Source organism: Glycine max, chromosome 10 (assembly GCF_000004515.6).
Source record: "Glycine max cultivar Williams 82 chromosome 10, Glycine_max_v4.0, whole genome shotgun sequence".
Classification (NCBI taxonomy): domain Eukaryota; kingdom Viridiplantae; phylum Streptophyta; class Magnoliopsida; order Fabales; family Fabaceae; genus Glycine; species Glycine max.
In genome coordinates this window covers 51,600,835-51,620,148 of record NC_038246.2, presented here as the reverse complement: position 1 = coordinate 51,620,148, position 19,314 = coordinate 51,600,835, and the positions used below count along the sequence as shown (strand labels likewise).

Here is a 19,314-nt window from a genome sequence, read left to right as displayed (position 1 = left end):
ATGTGAACTATAAATTATCTTTTAACAATATTTTTTTTCGTCTATAAAGTTTTACAAGAGTCAGATATGAAACTTTGCTGAAAGAATATGTATCTAATGTCACTTGAAATGATATTTTTTTTTACCAATAAGTATTAATTATTAGTTTATTATTTTTTATTTATGTGAGATTCAAATTCATAACCTATCCAACCAACTATATGTTAATAAAATTATTCTCAACTGATCATTTAAAAATTAAAATGTGAATATATTGTATTTTTAAATTGTAATTACGACAATATACAAATAGTTAACCAATTTTATTTCCTATAGTAGTATTTTTGGGGTCGTAATTATAAAAATCATTTTGCATAAAAATTATAAAAATATATGATTATGTCCAAATATATTAATTATTAATTTTCTTTTATATATATTTATTGTGATATTTGTTAATAATATGTCACTCATTCTAATAAGGTTTAAATATGTTTAAATATATTTTTTTCATTGCAATTTAGTGTTTTTTTATTTTTCATTCTTGCAAAATTATTTTTCAATTTATTTTTTATAAATTATGTTTGCATTACTTTTAATCCTTAAAGTATTTTTTAGATAACACTTTAAATAATGAAAAATATATATATTATCTAAAACTTTGTAAGGATGAAAACAAAATAAACATAATTTATAAGAACTAAAAATAAAAAAATCACTAAATTGTAAGTACTGAAAATATATTTAAGTTTTTTATTAATAATAAAAATTATTCTCACAGGTTGAAAAAATATTTTTTTAATTGATATTATAGTTAACCACCATTTATATCAATTAATTATGAGTATTTATGTAATAAAATTTAAATTTATGACAATGTTAATAAAATTAACTAATTTAACTAATATTTATTTGTCTTGGTCATTTAGACATTTTTTTCTTATAGATGGAAGATAATAATTAAACTAAATTACTAACATAGTTTGAATACTTTGAAGGATAAATAGTTTTGCCTTATTGGATTTAAGCATTATTTTCTTTTAGTATAAGGGTTTAAGCATAATTGTCTCTTCTAAAGATATCTATAGTCTCAATTTCTTTATAAAAATTTAAGTAATACTATCTATGTTTTATATATAAGAGTTTTTATTTATTTTATTGTTGGTCACTTTTTATATGACAATTTTTTAATTGTATTGTGTATTATTATTTTTGATAATATTTTTTATTATTTACAATATACTTTCTCCAAACATTAATTAATTAGATAAGAATTATCTAAGAGATATATATGGAAAAAATATTTATGAGTAAATAGTATATACAATGACACTAAAAAAAAATACATTGTTATAATTGATTAGCATGACAACTTTTTTAATAATTACTTTAAAAATCATATTATCAATCATTAAAAAAAATTCAAACACACTATATTTTAACATTTTTTTATTATTAAATCGATTGTACCAAATTTAAAACAAATATAATTAGCATAGTACAAAGTCAAACATGATAAACCAACCCACCACCACTCCTCCCCCCTTTTTATCCGTAGGTAAACCAGCATGTTTACAATAATATAAAAGTAGTTCTTATGAAGTGTATGTTTAATTTAAATTCTTTTAGATATTATAATTTCGTAGTAATTTGAGAAATTTATTGATTGAAATGTACTGAAAATAATAATTTTTGTGGATTTTATATCATATTTATTGATTATCTCTTCTAATTTAGTATTTTTTAATAATTTTAAATCATTAAAGAAAGTATATTAAAAGAATGTGTTTCTACTTTTTCTCTATATTTTATTATTATTATTAAAAAGTATTTGGAAAGTTTAGAAAAATATAAATAATTTTATAATAGTCGTTTATAAACATTTTGGTTAAGAAAATAAATTTGAACAATTTTTTGAAAATATTATTTGATTAAAAACATGAGAATAATATTATTAAATTAGCAATTATAAATATTGCTTTCATTAATTTTTAAACGAATATTTATAATTATTGGGTTTAATTATTTTTTATCTTCTATCTTTTAATTTGACGCCGGCTAAGGTGGGAAAGGGGATGATGTCTCCCTCTTTCCTCATTCTCTTTCTAGCCCTAATTGTAGAGGATGCGGCGAGGAAGAGAAACGGGTTATGGAGCCTAGGCGTTGCTTCCACCGTCACAGCGGTCGCTGCATCAATGCTTGTAACAACAGCAACTGAGATGAGGCTAGACGGTGGCCTCCCGTGGAGCTAGCAACGCGTGCGAGAGGGGAGCCTCAAATAGAAGGCGCGGTGGGGAAAAGGGATGTTTGCGGAGGCGCTGTCGTAGCCGCGACGGTTTTGGCCGGAGAGAAACGAAGTGTGATAGGAAGGTAACGGGAAGGAGAGAAGAAGGAAATAAGAGAAAACAAAGGGTGGCAAAGCTTCCAGCTGTGGACGGTGAGAGAGGAGAGGGGCTTGGTGTGAAGGGGGGGCACCTGACCAAATTGTGGCTCACCCAAGCAGATTTTTGTTCTGTTTTTTATATTATTTTTTCATCCTTATTTGTTACGGTTACGGTTACGGCGATGAACAAATTAAACTAATGTTGTGGGCTTGAAATTGTCTGTCATGTGCGTGTGTGAGAATATGGGGTGCAACTGTGCAAGGTGGGGGAAGAAGGAAATGAACGCTGCTGCTGGCAGTGATGAATAACCAGGAAAACTTTTTGAGAGTGAGGGTAAGAGAAGGTAGAACGGAGAGGTGTTGCTTATGGTGGTTGGGTTGTGGCGTTGGGAATAGGCTTGGGTTCAGCTGCTAGGATTTGCGGAGATGTCGGAGAAGGTGACGAACTTAAAACCTTAAATCCCCAAATTCATTATATGGTACACAATCCCTAAATCCCTAATTCATTCTACCGGACGCAATCCCTAAATCCCCAATTCAAATACGTGGATTTGCAAAGATGTTCCTTATAATCTATGTTCAAACATTTTTGGTTTTCCAGTTTGTGTGCAAGACGATTTGTATTGAGCTTACAATGTTGTTGTGATACATTTAGTGGTAGGCAAATTTGCTTCCATGAACAAGGTAATGGTGGGGGAAGATGGAGGGAAGAGATGACGATTTATTGTGGTTAACAATTCTTAAACTTAAGGACTGACACCGTTAAACATTTCTAACGGATAATCGAAAAAATATTCAATTGGAACATTTAAAAACATAAAATATTAAATTTAATGTACTAAAACAAAATAAAATTAAAATATAATGGACAAAGGTGATATTTAGCCTTTAAATAACAAGATAATTAAATTAAATTAAAAAATAAATTATAGAAAAAAGTAATTAAAACTATTGAAGAGAAACGCGTTAGAGAAAAGGAAAAGTCAAGAAAGAGCAAAAGACATTAAGAAATAGCTTCTTGATGCGGAGTTGCTTGATGGGATGGGCAATTGGAATTTGGGAGGTCATGTAAGCTGGTTCGAATCGTATGTTTACTAAACTAAACTTATTATGCGACATTGCGACTCACTCACGCACTCACCGACCCACCCTCGATAGTCAATCTATTCTTGATTGCCAATTCGCATCGCATCGCTGACTCAACTCAATTTGCAAAACACTGATTAATCAATTATCAGATAGACAGAGAGGAAATACATCGCATCGCTGATTGATTTTCAATTCCATAGAAATCCAATAGAAGAAATACGAAAGATGAAGAGGTCTCTTAGAAAGTTGGGAGTTCTGGCAGTAGAGAAGCATGAGCGTGACCGCAGAAACATTATGCCTTTGTCCCAGCTAGAGGAGCTCGCTCAGGCTACCCAGGTAAGGTGGTTTTTTCATTTTCTCTTACAATTTTAATTTTAGGTTTCAAATTGAAATTGAAATGTTGCTCCACACACCACTGCAGGAGATGCAAGACATGAGAGACTGCTACGATAGCTTGCTTTCCGCGGCAGCAGCGACCGCCAACAGTGCTTATGGTCGGGCTGCTGCCTCTCCTATTTTCCATTTTTTAATAATAATAATAATCATCGAAACTTTCTTATCTTACAGAATTCTCAGAGTCCTTGGGAGATTTGGGCTCTTGCCTTCTGGAGAAAACCGCCTTGCATGACGACGAAGAAAGCGGTACTATACTATACACTTTCTTCTCGTACCCATACTCAATTTATCAACTAACTTTCTCTTTCTTCCTATATCCTATTGGATTGGATTGGATGCACTAATGCAGGCAAAGTTCTCATAATGCTCGGTAAAATACAGTTTCAACTCCAGAAGCTTATTGATAAATATGTCAGTACTCACTACTCCTCTGAAACTTCAACAATCTCTCTATGAATTTCTAATTTTTTTTCCTTTGCGATTTCAGCGCTCTCATATCACCCAGACAATTACCATTCCTTCGGACTCTCTTCTCAATGAACTTCGAATTGTTGAGGTTTGTTCTATTCTATTAATCCAACCTCTAACTGCTGTATTCAAATATGGAGACATGTACAACAACAATCTCTAATGTCTTCAAGCCCTATTTATTTGCTTACTAATATTTTTAACTCTAACACTATGGTAGTGTGTTTGTCGAATATACCATATCTTGCTTTATCCTTTTTTGTATAGACCCCCTTATTATTTTTTATACTAATTATTTTTTCTCTTCACGTTGAAGCAGGAGATGAAGCAACAATGTGATGAAAAAAGGTTTGGAGTATTATATTGCATATACTTTTTGTCTTCAAATGTGATTCATGCCTTATTTTTTTGGTGTATAATCTGCAGAGAAGTATATGAGTCCATGTTAACAAGATATAGAGAAAGAGGTAGGTCTAGAAGCGGAAAAGCAGAGAGTATTTCCTTGCAGCAGTTGCAAATTGCTCGTGATGAATATGACGTGGAGGCGACATTATTTGTTTTCCGCTTGAAATCTCTGAAGCAAGGGCAATCGTGGAGCCTTCTAACACAGGCAGCACGTCACCATGCAGCTCAGGTTTTGCTTACTCTCAATCTTTCTTTTTCAGATCTGGGAGAGTTATTCATTTTTTAATTTTAATTTCCATTGTCAATGCTCTCCTTGATCCCCCAAAACAGTTATGTTTCTTCAAGAAAGCAGTTAAATCTCTTGAGACTGCAGAGCCACATGTAAAATCAGTAACAGATCAGCATCACATTGATTACCACTTCATTGGTATTGAAGGAGAGGATGAGGATGAAGATGAAGATGGTGATGTAGATCATGACGATGAGAGTCATGATGAGAATGATGATGGTGAGCTGAGTTTTGACTATGCACAAAATGAATGCGAGCAAGATGTTTCTACATTTGAGAACTCAATGAAGGTAACTGACTACCTTCTATAACTAGGAATTTGTAATCTCTTTCCGCTCCTTTTGCATGCTTCAATCACACTGAGAAATGAACATTGAACAGCCATCCTAACAGAATGTAATAAAAGACATTTTAAGAGAGAAAAACTTCAGAAATGAGAAGGGAAAAATATTACAACTTGATATATATAGGCTTAGACAATTAGTTATGAAAGCTGTCAATAACTAACCTGCTAGCTAACCTAACTAACACACTTAGCTGAGAGTGCAGTTTAATACCGCTACTCTTTGTACAATACTCTAATACCCTCCTCAAGGTGGGTGAGACTTTGATGAAGTCTCAAGCACATTGAGTTTGGCTCTTAGAAACATGAATCTGTTTGGAGAGAGTGGCTTGGTGAGTGCATCTGTCCACTGATCAAGAACAGGGATATGATAAACAACTAGCTGCTTCTTCATAACTTTTTCCCTAACAAAGAAGACATCAATTTCCATATGCTTGGTTTGTGCATGAAGGACTGGATTATGAGCTATAGCAACTGCACTTTGATTATTGCAGAAGACAATAGGTGTGCTGAAGGGAACTTTGAATTCGGTGAAGAGGGTCTGAATCCAAGATATATCTGCAGCAGTCTGGGCTAAACTTCGATATTCTGCCTCTGTACTGGACCTTGCAACAACTTGCTGCTTGCGGGACCACCATCATATGAGATTAGGACCAAAGTAGATAGCTGTACCAGAAGTAGACCTTCTGTCATCAATATCAGATGCCCAATCGGCATCATAGAGGGCTGTAAGAGTGTATGGTTGCATCAAAGCAGCAAGTTTAAGGTAAAGACCATGCAGCACTGTACCTTTAAGGTATCTTAGGATCCGTTTCACTGCAATCCAGTGAGAATCTAAAGGGTTGCCCATAAAATTGGCAAACTTTGTTCACTGAGTAGCTTATCTCAGGCCTAATGATAGTCAAATATTGTAAAGTACCCACTACAGACCCTATATAAAGTCAGGCCAGAAAAGAGATCCAAGCATGTTTTAGTGAGCTTGCAGCTGGAAGCCATAGGAGAAGAAATAGGCTGAGCCTCTGCCATATGTGTTTTCTGCAACAAATCTCTGATATATTTACTGAGTGAGGAGTAATGACTTGTCAGGAAGTGTCTTAACTTCAATTTCCAGAAAGTAGTCCAACAGACCAAGTTGTTTAAGAGAAAATTTAGAGTTGAGCTTAGATGTTAGGTTCTGAATCAGCTGAGTGAAACTGCCAGTAAGGATGATATCATCCACATAAAATAGAAGATAAACTGTGTGAGATGCAGTCTTGTAAACAAAAAGAGAGGGGTCACACTTACTAGCCACAAAACAAAGTGAATTAGAGTAGATTGCAGCCTCTCAAACCATTGTCTTGGGGCTTGTTTAAGCCCATACAAAGCTTTATTCAGTTTGCAGACCATAGGGGAATTTGATTGATGGAAACCAGGGGGTTGAGACATGTAGACAGTCTCATTCAGCAAGCCATTAAGAAAGGCATTATTGACATCTAGCTGAACAAGGGTCCACTGATTTGTGATTGCTAGAGTTAAAATAAGCCGAATAGTGACAAATTTCACTACTGGAGAAAAAGTTTCTGAAAAATCAAAGCCTTGAACTTGATTAAAACCTTTTGCAACCAGTCTAGCTTTAAACTTATTGATAGAACCATATGCATTTTCTTTGACCCTAAACACCCATTTACAACCAATGGCTTTCTTGTTTGGTGGAAGAGGCACTAAATCCCAAGTGTGATTCTTCATCAAAGCTTCATATTCTAGTTGCATGGCTTAAAGCCAATTTGGATCAGTCAAGGCCTGCTTCACATTTTTTGGTTCACAATGAGTTAGAAGAAGTGAAGGATTAATCCTAGGTAGGTGAATACCAGATTTTGACCTGGTTTGCATAGGGTGAGTGTTGGGTGGTCTAGGTGGAGAAGGGGGGAACGTTTGAAAGTGAAGGTTCTGTGGTATTAGTCTTTGATGATGAAGCATTGTCAGCTACTGGTGAAGCTGTCTGTGCAGTATCAGAAGACTGAATAGGAACAGCATCAGCCACTGACTGATCAGAGACAACATTAGTGGCTGACTGCACAGGAACATGTCTGTTTCTGACTGAAGAGGGACAACACCAGATTCTGATTGGTTAGGGGAAAGATGTAACTGAGTAGGTTGAGGGTTAGTGGCTAAGATTGGTATGGATGGAAATTGAAAAGTGGTTGAGGATGAAGGTGGTTCACTAGGAGAAGAATGAGACTCAAATAAGGTAGCATAGGGAAATTTAGATTCATTAAACAAAACATGTTTAGAGGCAAAGATCCTACCAGAAGGAGAAAGACATTTGTATCCCTTATGGGAAGTAGAGTAACCTAAGAAAAGACACTCATGAGACCGAACATCTAATTAGTGATTATTGTAGGATCTGAGTAGTGGAGAGCAAGAACAACCAAATGTCTTTAAAAAGCTGTAGTCAGGGAATTGCTTAAAGAGCACATGAAAGGGTATTGAAAAATTCAGAGAATCTATAGGAATTCTGTTTATAAGGTAAACAGCAATGATAAAAGCAAAATCCCAAAATTTTAGGGGTAAAGAGGCATGATGTAATAGGGTGAAACCAAGTTCTACAACATGTCTATGTGTTCTTTCTTTGATGATGGGTGTGAGGGCAAATGAGTCTATGATTAATACCACCACAATCAGCCAAAAAGGGTGCCAATGGGCAAAATTCCCCTTCCCAATAAGTTTGAAGGTTTTTAATTTTGGTGTTGAATTGCAATTCTGTCATGGCTTTAAATTTCTTGAAAACAGTGAAGGTTTCAGCTTTGCTTTTAAGAAGATAAATCCAAGTGAATCTAGAAAAAACATCAACAAAAGTAATGTAGTATAGGAAGTCATTAGTGGAAGCCAAGAAGGAGTTGTTGGTCACATGAAACGATGCTCCAGAATCTGGAAACCAAGAGCTCGAAGAAGTAGCATCAGAATTGGCTACCATGGCTTGAGGAGGACAATTTCCAGAGTTCTGAGATTGCCCTGAGTTCATATTGCTTTGCTGCTGTGAGTTCCAATTAGAACCAGAGGAGTTGTTCCAGTTCTGATTTTGAAGCTGAGAGTGCCAATTGGAATTAGAGGAGTTGTTCCAATTCTGATTATGGTTTTGAGACCAGTTAGAGTGATTACCATTGCCATTGTTTCCATTGTTGGAGGCCTGATACTGAGGATTGAAGCAACTACTATGACCACCACTGTGGTTGAAGCCACCTCCACCTGTCCTCAATTGTTACGACCACCAGAAACCCTAGAATCAGAGGAGTGCTGGTTCGTGTATGTCATATTGGTATTAGAGGAAGAATTGGGGCTAGAATCATCATCGGTCATGGATTGAGAAGAATTTCCACAAGTGAGATTCATTGATGCCGAAAAAGAATTACTCAGAGCTGAATTTGACACACTTTTGGAGTCACAGTTCTTGCATGAGGATTAAACCTTCAACTTCTTCAATGGAGATATGCAGAAGATGACTCTCTATGAAAGTACCTAGGAAGGCCTTCAAGAATGGATTCCATTTGCTACCGGTTGAAGCATCTCCGACGGAGACAAGATCATCAACAATCTTCTTGATCTTGCTGAGAAATTCTGACACAAATCAGTTTTCAAGATAGGTTTGGCGAAGTTCTGATCAGAGTTGTGATGCCTTCGTTCGAGTCTGATGATGAAAGTACGCATGGATTTTATCCCAAACCTGATACGAGTGCGTCGATCCAAGCACTCGAGCTCGAGAGAGTAGATTGGAGCCAAACGAGAAGGAATTTGTCTTGCTTCTGCCATAGCGAGAACTGAGGATTGACGTTATCCAGATCGCGATCAGCACCAGAAAGATATCGTGGAGGGATTTGAGGAGTGGCAACAAAACTGTTGAGTCCAATCGCAGTGATTGCTGGCTCATGTTTCCACAGAAAAAAATTCTTATCATTTAGCTTTTCAATGATTGGTTGCAAGAAATTTGTTGTAGACAAAGACAAAGGACGAACTTCTTGGTTCATCGTACAGGGGTGACTGGAGTTGGAGTTCCGGTCACCGGAACCTCCTCACCATAACCACCAGTTGCGGAAGCCATGAAACAGATCAGAAAGCTCTAGATACCTTGTTGATAAACTGATATTATTGATATCATAATAGAAAATACAATTGGCCAATTGAATCTCTAAGCACCAACAGATACTTATAGCCTAAGACTCTAAGAAACTCTAACTAACTAACAATCTCTAATTATCTGTTGTAACCAACTCTAACAGATAGAATTAACTTACATATTATTTATTGTAACTAACTGACAGGGGTTAAATCTAACAGATAGACTTAACTTGCAGAGTATACACTCACAGGGTATATTACATTGTTGTAACACAAGCTGTAAAACATGATGATTTGGATGACCAAGTCTGTCATGCCAAAGACTACTAGACCTATTACATGGATTTACAGTGGATTCTGCATTCTTATTACATGAATTTACAAAGGAATTGACAGAACTAGACAAGCAATAGGAAGCAACACTAGTTGAAGAAGGCTGAAACTGAATGTTGGGGAAACTGTAAAGACCATCAGAACCAACATTGCCTTGAAGTGAGACTTCATTGGTAACCTGAGATTTTACGGCACAATAATTAGAGTGAAATTCAAAGTAAACTGAATTGTCCTTAGCAAATTTGCTGACTGAAATAAAAAATTTAGTGATGTTAGGCACATGTAATAGATGATTAAGAGACAAAGAGACAATGGAATTATAGGGAGAAGAAAAGTAGGAAGAACCAGAGGAGTGAATTTGCAGACCTTGTCCATTGCCTATGAAGGTCTGATCAGGACCTTCAAAAGGCTCTATTTGCTGGATGTTTTGTGATTCTCCTGTAACATGAAACGACACACTAGAATCAGGAATCCAATTAGTGGAATTGGATTGAGGTTAAGCATTGATTAACATAGCACTGGGGTTGGACTGATGATTGGTGCTAGCAGACTTGTAGTTATTGTTAGTCCAAACATTCGCAGGTCTAGAATCCCCAGAAGTTTGGCCAGAACCGTTGCTAGTCTGTGAATAATTGTTATTGTAATTATTCTGAGATTGAGCAGTTAGCCAGAGAGTAATTTGGACTCGTAGGATCATGAAGTGTCAAAGTCGAGTTTGGTTGATAATACTGATCAAATCAATAGTGGCAAACAGAAGCAATGTGTCCAAACTTCAGGCACACTTGACACTGGAAATTAGCAAAACGGCCAACGCCACCGCCACCGCAGTTGAAACCACCCCCACGGCCAGATCCGCCACGAAAAGTGGGGAAACTTTCAGGATCTGTTTGCAAGAATGATTTGTTTGGCACTGTGTTGACATCAAAGCTGTACGCAGAGGATTTGTGATGTGTTTGCGAATAGTTGATGGAAGGCGAACCAGAGAGTGTCTGTTTGGTGAATTTGTTCAGACGCGCTTCATGAGCAAGAAGAAGAGCTTCAACCTGCTCAATTGGGAGAGGTTTGAACTCGCTTTCAATTATTGCAATAATGGAGTGATAATCTGACCGAAGACCTTTGAGAATGGAGTCAATGTGCTCCTGAAGCATAATCGGGCTTCCAAGGGAAGCAAGCGCAACTGAAAGTGCCTTGATCTGCGACAAGAACTCGTGCATCGATTTTCCCCCAAACGGCGTGGCTCATAACTGAGTTCGTAATTGACGAGCTGTAGCTCGTGTTTGCTTGTGAAAGTAATCATGAATTCACTTGTAAGAAGCACCTAATCTTGTTGTTCCCAAGCTTCATATGCAGGATTCTCAATTCCAGATTCACGATCTTCTTCAAAGAGAAAACGTAGAGGAATCTGAGGATTGGCAACAAATCGTTGAAGACGATGAGATTTGATGACTGGCTCAACATGCTGACGCCATAGCAGAAAAGTCGAATCATCAAGCTTATGTGCAATCTTAGGAAAAGAATAAGTGAAGAACACATTGTTTTGTGCCACCGTTGATGACCTTACTGGGCTCTAGATACCATAACAGAATGTAATAAAAGACATTTTGAGAGAGAAAAACTTCAGAAATGAGAAGTGAAAAATATCATTGGCACTGAGCTTTGTGTTACAACTTGATATATATATAGGCTTTAGACAGTTTGTTATGACAGCTGTCAATAACTAACCTACTAACTATCCTACTTACTGACCTGGCTAACACACTTAGCTGAGAGTGCAGTTGAATACTGCTACTCTCTGTACAATACTCTAATACATCCCAACAAACCAGCATCAATACGAGTAGGCAATTAATTGCACATGCAGGAGGTGATGGACAAGTATTATGGCGATGGGAAGTTGGGTAGATTGAGAGGCCAAGTAGTAAGGTTAGAGTGAGAGGGAAAGAAAAAGAGGTGTTTATGTTATTGAGATCCAAAAAATCAAGGAAAGTATTCTCCTCCAAGGGCTTTCCCTTTACACCAAACCATAGTGCTCAGTTCAGATTATTTTTCCCCAAAAGATACTCCCCCTATATAATTTACAATTTGTTTTTTAACCCCTGGTTCAACTAGCCTTCTTATCCACTTAACATCCTATATAAACCTCTAACAGCCTTTCTTATTCCTTCTGCTATTCACTCCCCATATTCTCTCCTCTCTCTTTCATTTCTTTCCTAACAGATGGAGCTTTAAATCCTAGCAAGCTAAAGAAAAAAAATGAGTAAAATCAAAATAGGGGTGAGAATCAGAGTTTCTAGGTGGAGTAGTCAATGGGCTCATGCACAGGAAATTCACATCCACAATATTTGTTTCCAGATGTGATTTATTGTTTTTGTGTGCACAACTAATTCAGTTTGGATGTAAAGCTTGAAGGATGGATTAAGAACTAAGAACATCCAGAAGATAACCTAGAATATTAATATCACTTGCCTTTGCATATAATTCTATGGAAGTTGTTAAACTAAATTTGTGGTTGTTAATATTTTGGATCAGATCCATATTTTTGGTTTTAAATTTTTGCCTATTAAGCACTTACGTTGGCGAGCCCTGGTGCAGCGGTAAAGTTGTGCCTTGGTGACTTGTTGGTCATGGGTTCGAATCCGGAAACAGCCTCTTTGCATATGCAAGGGTAAGGCTGCGTACAACATCCCTCCCCCATACCTTCGCATAGCGAAGAGCCTCTGAGTAATGGGGTACGAAATTATTTTTAAGCACTTACGTTGGCCTAATTACTCTCATTTTGGCATGTTGAGTTGTGCATGCTTCCCTGCAGTTGAACCTGGTGGAACTTACATTTCCCAAAGGTTTGACTGTAAAAGCTTGAAGGTAAGGAAAAACAAAAGCCTCGGTTGTTGGGATTTAGGACTTGGAATATTTCACATGTTGACATAAGACCTCCTCAACTGGAAGCTTCTTGATGCATTTGGAAATGAGACCCCAATCTAAAAATTTTTAACTCTTACGAATATCCATGTTCACCATGTTGTTTTATTTGCAGGAAAACTTGGATAGGCTTCGCAGGAATTCATTCTCCTTCAAGGTTAGGTCAGCTAGCCAATCTGCCCCACTTTTTGTTGATAATAAGCGTGATTCTAGCGAAAAGCTGAGACAGATGCGGCAAACTTTATCACGGAAGTTCAATTCATATGTGCTGCCTACACCAGTTGATGGGAAGAGTTCAATATCTTTGAGGTCAAGTAATCAAGTACCTTCAAAAATAAAGACAAATTTAAATGAGCCTGTGAAGAATTTGTGGCATTCATCCCCACTGGAAAAAAAGAAATATGAAAACATTTTTGGAGATGGGGGATTTTCTGGTCCTGATGTTAGGACTGCACAGTCTGTACTGAAGGAGAGTAACAGCAATACTGCCTACTCAAGATTGCCACCTCCTTTAATCGATGGTAATTTATCCTCAAATCATGATTATATTACTGCTTACTCGAAAAAGATCAAAAGACATGCCTTTTCTGGTCCATTGGTAAGTAATGCATGGCCAACCAAGCCACCTGTCTCGGTTAAAAGTGTCCAATTGTTTTCTGGACCTCTTTTACGGACCTCAATTCCTCAGCCTCCATCATCATCTCCAAAAGTATCTCCTAGTGCTTCTCCCCCTCTTTCATCTTCACCTAAAATAAATGAGCTTCATGAACTTCCAAGGCCTCCAACCATTTCCCCATCCAATTCTAAGTTTTTAGGTTTGGTGGGTCATTCAGGTCCATTGGTGTCCCGAGGTCAACAGCTTTCTGCCCCAAATTATTTTGCTACATCAAATGCAGCATCTCCATTGCCGATGCCTCCTTCAGCCATGGCTCGAAGTTTTTCAATACCTAATATTGGGGATAAAGTTACAGAATTACATGAGTCAAGACCAGAAGAAGCCCCTAATAAATCAACAATATCTGAGGATATTGATTCTCCTCCTCTGATGCAAATTGCTTTATCTACTAGTCACCCATCATCAGATGGCTCGGACACTGTTGCTCAGGCTGTCTAGTCAGGAGGTAATATTTAAAATAGGATACTTTAGTTTAATTATTTCCTTTTTTTCATGGTTTAATTAGGTATTTCCGTATTTGTTATAAATTATTAAATATAATTGAAGTTTCATTTATAAATGGAAAAGCCTTCTTCTCATTACTTGGTTTCAAGTGAGAAAAAATGGACGAGGGTTAACACTCAATCCTATAATATTAAGTTCTTGGAAAGCCCTGTTGGGATGGAGGATAACATTTTATTGATCAAGTTCTATCATTAGACACCTCTATACAAATAAACTCTAGATATGTGTATTTTTTTTTTTTTTGGTCTAATCTAGAATGTATTGACATTGAATCTTTTTGAAGTGCAATAAATTCTAGAAATGTGCAATGGCATTGAATCTATTTAATGTGCAATCATAGGATCTTAAAGCTATGTTTGTTATTGAATCTATTTAAAGTGCAATCACAGGATCTCAAATTTGTTGGTTGCTCAAAATGATTATAAAGTAAAAGAACAAAGCTCAAATTCAAATTGAATTTTATGAGTGCAACCAAGTACAAAAAGGTTCAAGATGATCGCATTCCAATAATTGTATCATGTTTTAAAATATTATAATAAATAACTAAATATACTTTTCATAATAAAACATAATAAAATCTCATGCAACGCATGGATCAACCGAGTAGTTGTTCTTAATACAATAATCCTCTTAGAAATTTTGGTTAATCACAGACTTGAATATTTATTTCCTACTTTCATGGATGTACATGCTTATATTACTAATATCCAATACCAGGTACTTATCCAGATTAATTGCTTTCAAGTATAGGAAGATAAGCTCTATTCAACATCGCAAGGATCAAATTTTGTTTCTCATAACCAATAAATGATTGATCTAGTTGGTAAAAAATGAGCTTATATCCCAAAAAATTATGAATTTGATTGTTGATGTAAGGACCTTATTAGTAACTAATATATAAATATTTTTATAATTTTTCTTTAAGCCTTGAAATCTGTTCTAGTCTAATAAATCTCCACACTCAACTCACCTAAACTTTATATCATCTAATATTAAAAAATGAGTCTATGAATGATAAAACTTTGTTAGTATTTAACACAAATTTATATGAAAGACTCAACAATATTTATTTTTAATTTGAAATCCTATAAAATTATTTTTACTCATTGTATAAAATAATGACATAAATGAACAATTTGTTGAATAATATTTATATTATGTGGTTGGAAATTTTATACTAAAAATTAATTTAAATCTAATTAGTTAATATATTTATTACAAATTTATATTTTATCTCTATGTATAATAACTTTATATATTTAAAATTTCTTATTTATTATTTATATATAAATACCATTTTTATATAATTATATAATAAATATATTAAAATTAAAGCATAGGAAACACATAGATGGTAGCGTGGAATTGATTGGAGTTTTACTTTATGGACCAGGAGAAGGTTCTTCTGTTCTACAATCCGTGAGGCTCCTGGTTCGTCCCTTGTTGATGACTGGACATGCCTAAAATCAATGGTAAACATAAAGAACTGAATCTTCTTATTCCTTTTAACATTCATCGCACATGTGTTTTTCTTTCACTGTTTTCTTTACCAAATATATCATTATTACAAAATATTACATGCACAATAATATGACAAATTAAATTAATTTTAATTTTTTAGCTAGGAACTACAAGTATCATTCACTAAAATGAAGATGAGAATTTAACTACCTGTCATGTACTTATTTTATAATATTTTGTTTAAATAGATGTATTGTCAGCTATTATATTTACTACAAAATTATATTTTTACTATATCTTTATTAATTGCATAAAAAATAATCTTATTGGTTAATAATTATCGAACCATGTTTAAATTTTTTATACAAATAAATAACTGTTTTTAAATTTTTATTTTTTATATAAATAATCTTTAACTAGACATGACAAATAACTTCAAATCCATCTCACTTTGATAATAGACACTAATAATATATTACATGATTCATTCTTTTAGAAGGAATCATGAATATCTAACTATAAAGTATATTTATTATATAATATTTCTTTTATAAAAATGCATATATTATTAGCGAATATATTTAGCAGAGATTAATTTTTTTACTCTATCTTTAATAATTTAATATCAAATAAGAATTGTATCGGTTAACATTCATATAATAGTGTTGAATAATTTTACATAAATAACATAATAAATATATTGAATTTTTTTATTAAATATATATTTACTGGAAAATAAATTTAATTTATTTTAATATTATTGCAAATAATTTTTTTATTTATTGCATAAACGTTATCTTTTTTTTCATTTTTAGAGAATAGCTAATTATGTTTGTCTTAATATAAAAATTTAATTTTATACATAAGAAATTTTATTTGTTACATAAAAAAACTCTACAATTTGATTTTAATTTGAAATCTTATAAGATTAGTTTTACTTTGAAATCCTATAAAATCAATTTAAGTAATCTCATAAATAAATTTTTTGTTGATTAATAATTATATTATAAGACTGAAATTGTTAAACTAAAAATAAATTTAAATCTAATTAGTTAACACATTTATTATAAAGTAATATTTTGACTCTGTTTAAATTTAATTTATTAAATATATCTTTACTATAAAATTTAATTTTTTATTGATAATATCATAAATTTAATTAGTTACAAAGTTTATAGTAAAAATCACAAATATCATTCATGAAAAAAAATATATTCGGAATCATATGTGCTAAAAAATTCTTAAAGTATTTTACATAATTACATATCAAAGACTTCATAATATCATAAATTATAATAATTTTAGCTATGACAAAGATCATAAATATAATTTACAGAATAATATTATGTTCACGACCATTATATACGACAAAGTTTTTATCCAAATAGTTAACATAATTACACATCAAAATGTCAATAATATTTATTTTTACTTAAAAATTTTATAATATCATTTTTAATTAGAAATCATGTTTACATAGAATATTTAATATTTTTTGTTAAAATTAATTCATTAAATATATTTTTATTACAAGATAATTTTAAATTACTTACTCGATAATATCATAAATTATATTAGTTTTAATTTTTACATAATATATAGTAACTTTATTATAAAAATAGTTTTACATTACTTACTAAATAAGTAATTTCTTCAAGTATTTCATATAAGTGCATGTCAAAGATTAAATCATATGATAAATTAAGTAATTTTAATTATGATAGAGATCTCAAATATCATTCAGTAAAAATAATTCTACTCAAGACCATAATTAAAACACAATTCTTTTTCCAAGTAGTTAATGCAAGTACATACCAAAGATTAGAAAAAAAAATATTTTGAAAACTTATTTTTACTTGGTAAACATTTTTATATAAATACATAACAACTATTAAAATAAATTTATTAAATATACTTGCATTACAATACTTTTAAAATACTTACTAAGTAATATCATAAATTGAATTATTTTTCTGATAAATACAAAAAAATATCATTAATGAGAAACAATCATGCTCAACACTGTTATATTTAATTTAAAATCCTATAAAATTATTTTCACTTGAAAATCGTATACAATAATTTAATGAATAAAAATATTTTTCTGAATGACATTTATATAACGTAGTTGAATTTTTTTATACTATAAATTAATTTAAATCTAATTAATTAATATATTTATTATAAAATAATATTTTTATATTTGTTTAATATTTATAAAATAAGGTTAAATATCATTTTTGTATAATTATATAACAAATATTTTAATATTAATTTATTAAATATTTTTATTACAAAATATCACAATATCATAAATTAAATTAATTGTAATAATATTGAATTTTTTACACACATACATAATAAATATATTAAAATAAAATTTATTAACATAAAAACAAACATGAACAATAGTTTCAATTTTCAAATAATAGTGGACAATTATCTAAATAGCCTAAAACTTAGGATTTGGTTGAATTGTTTTTTTTCTCTATTATTATAATCATTTTTCATGTTTAGAGAATATAAATATTAAATAATAAATTTTATTTATTTTAATATAAAATTTTAATTTCGTAAGCAAATATATTTAGAACATGCGTGAAAACGAGAGCAACCCCATGTATTTAGTATCTCTTGCTAGATTTTATTGAAACGAGAGCGACCCCATGAAAATGAGAGTTTTTATAATTTAAGCTTGTTTAAACAGGGTTCGATAAACTTTTTAAGTAGATTTTAGTGTTTTTTGAAATGCTAATTTTTAATTTTTTTAATATTTTTTTATCCTTGGAATAATTATTCAATTTCTTTATTATCTTTTAAAAATATATTATTTATGTCATTTTATATTTTTTAATTATTTTGACAATTAATTTTATTCAATACTTATGGTTTAATAAGTTAAATTAAAAACTTTGAAGCTTCCAACTTTCAGGTAATTTTTCAATTTTCAACTTTTAGCTTTCAACTAATTTTTTCAAACATTATAATTTTTTAATATAAAATAATAGAAGGATTATTAAGATGTTGTAGGAGGATGCGGTATTATTTATGACAAGAAAATCCGAATAACAAAACAATTAGAATATATATTAACCAATGCATGGTTTTTATGTCAACTAATAACTTTTTCATTAATAGTTAAAATTTCCCACTTTAAAGAAAATGTAGAATCCACGAATGTTGAAAGTTGGAATCCCATAAAAATGAATCTCACTAACAATAAATAATAATTTGATATCAGATTTTTTATTTTTTGGTTACTTATTAAATTCATTTTTTAGGTAATTTTTATGGTGTTTATGATCTTTTTTGATTTGAATATCAATTGAATTATATAGTTTTCATGCACATACAATTTTTATATCTTAAATCAGTAAAAAAAAGGTTAAATAAAAAATTTAATTATAAACTTTGGTCCCTAATTTTATAAATATATGTTTTGGGTCTTCCTAATCATTTATTAACTAATAATTATAATTATTAGAGATTTAAATTAATTATAAATTAAATAAAAATTTTAATCATTAATTTTTTTAATAAAAGATTATTAATCCGGTTTTGAATAATTTTTTATTCAATTAAGATTGTGAAAAATTAAGATTAATAATTTTTTATTTAATTTTTAATAATAAATGGTTTTGATTAATTTATAATTAACTTAATAACTTTATTAATTAGAATGATTTGTTAACAAGGAGGATCAAAATCACGCATTTAGAAGACTATAAGATTAAATATTATAATTAAAATTTAAGAGAATGAAAATCATGAATTCGAGAAATTAAGAGAAATAAAATTATAATTTAACCAAATTAATAAAGTGAAAATGCTTGAAGGAAAAATAAAATCACATGAAACCTGAGCTTGAATTGATTTGGTAATCAGAACAGACGATTTATTCAACATGTTTGCACAATGAAACAAATGTTAATGGGCTAGTATAGTCCGTGATCCTGCAACAATGATTTGACCGTTGT

The 19,314-nt window shown here is 32.0% G+C and overlaps 1 protein-coding gene across 4 annotated transcripts; it reads left to right on the top strand.

The window, feature by feature from the left end:
* The first annotated feature begins 2,045 nt into the window (after positions 1–2,045).
* LOC100784870 (uncharacterized protein At2g33490) lies at positions 2,046–15,387 on the top strand. Of its 4 annotated transcripts, XM_014763463.3 has the most exons (10): positions 2,046–3,787; positions 3,873–3,945; positions 4,019–4,093; positions 4,197–4,258; positions 4,335–4,403; positions 4,635–4,663; positions 4,742–4,949; positions 5,051–5,299; positions 12,812–13,817; positions 15,270–15,387. In XM_014763463.3, the coding sequence occupies exons 1-9, from the start codon at positions 3,677–3,679 to the stop codon at positions 13,808–13,810; spliced, it is 1,875 nt and encodes a 624-aa protein (XP_014618949.1). In that variant the 5' UTR covers positions 2,046–3,676; the 3' UTR covers positions 13,811–13,817; positions 15,270–15,387. The 4 variants fall into 4 exon arrangements, with proteins under 4 accessions (XP_014618949.1, XP_006589804.1, XP_006589803.1 ...); XM_006589741.4 differs by lacking the exon at positions 15,270–15,387 and having other exon boundaries at positions 4,028–4,093; positions 12,812–14,184; XM_006589740.4 differs by lacking the exon at positions 15,270–15,387 and having other exon boundaries at positions 12,812–14,184.
* Positions 15,388–19,314: the final 3,927 nt, after the last annotated feature.

Coding starts and splice junctions, on each gene's coding strand:
- LOC100784870 (XM_014763463.3), top strand. CDS start 3,677: ATGAAGAGGTCTCTTAGAAAGTTGGGAGTTCTGGCAGTAGAGAAGCAT. Junction 4,404..4,634: donor ATGAACTTCGAATTGTTGAG/GTTTGTTCTATT, acceptor ACGTTGAAGCAG/GAGATGAAGCAACAATGTGA. Junction 4,950..5,050: donor CACGTCACCATGCAGCTCAG/GTTTTGCTTACT, acceptor CCCCCAAAACAG/TTATGTTTCTTCAAGAAAGC.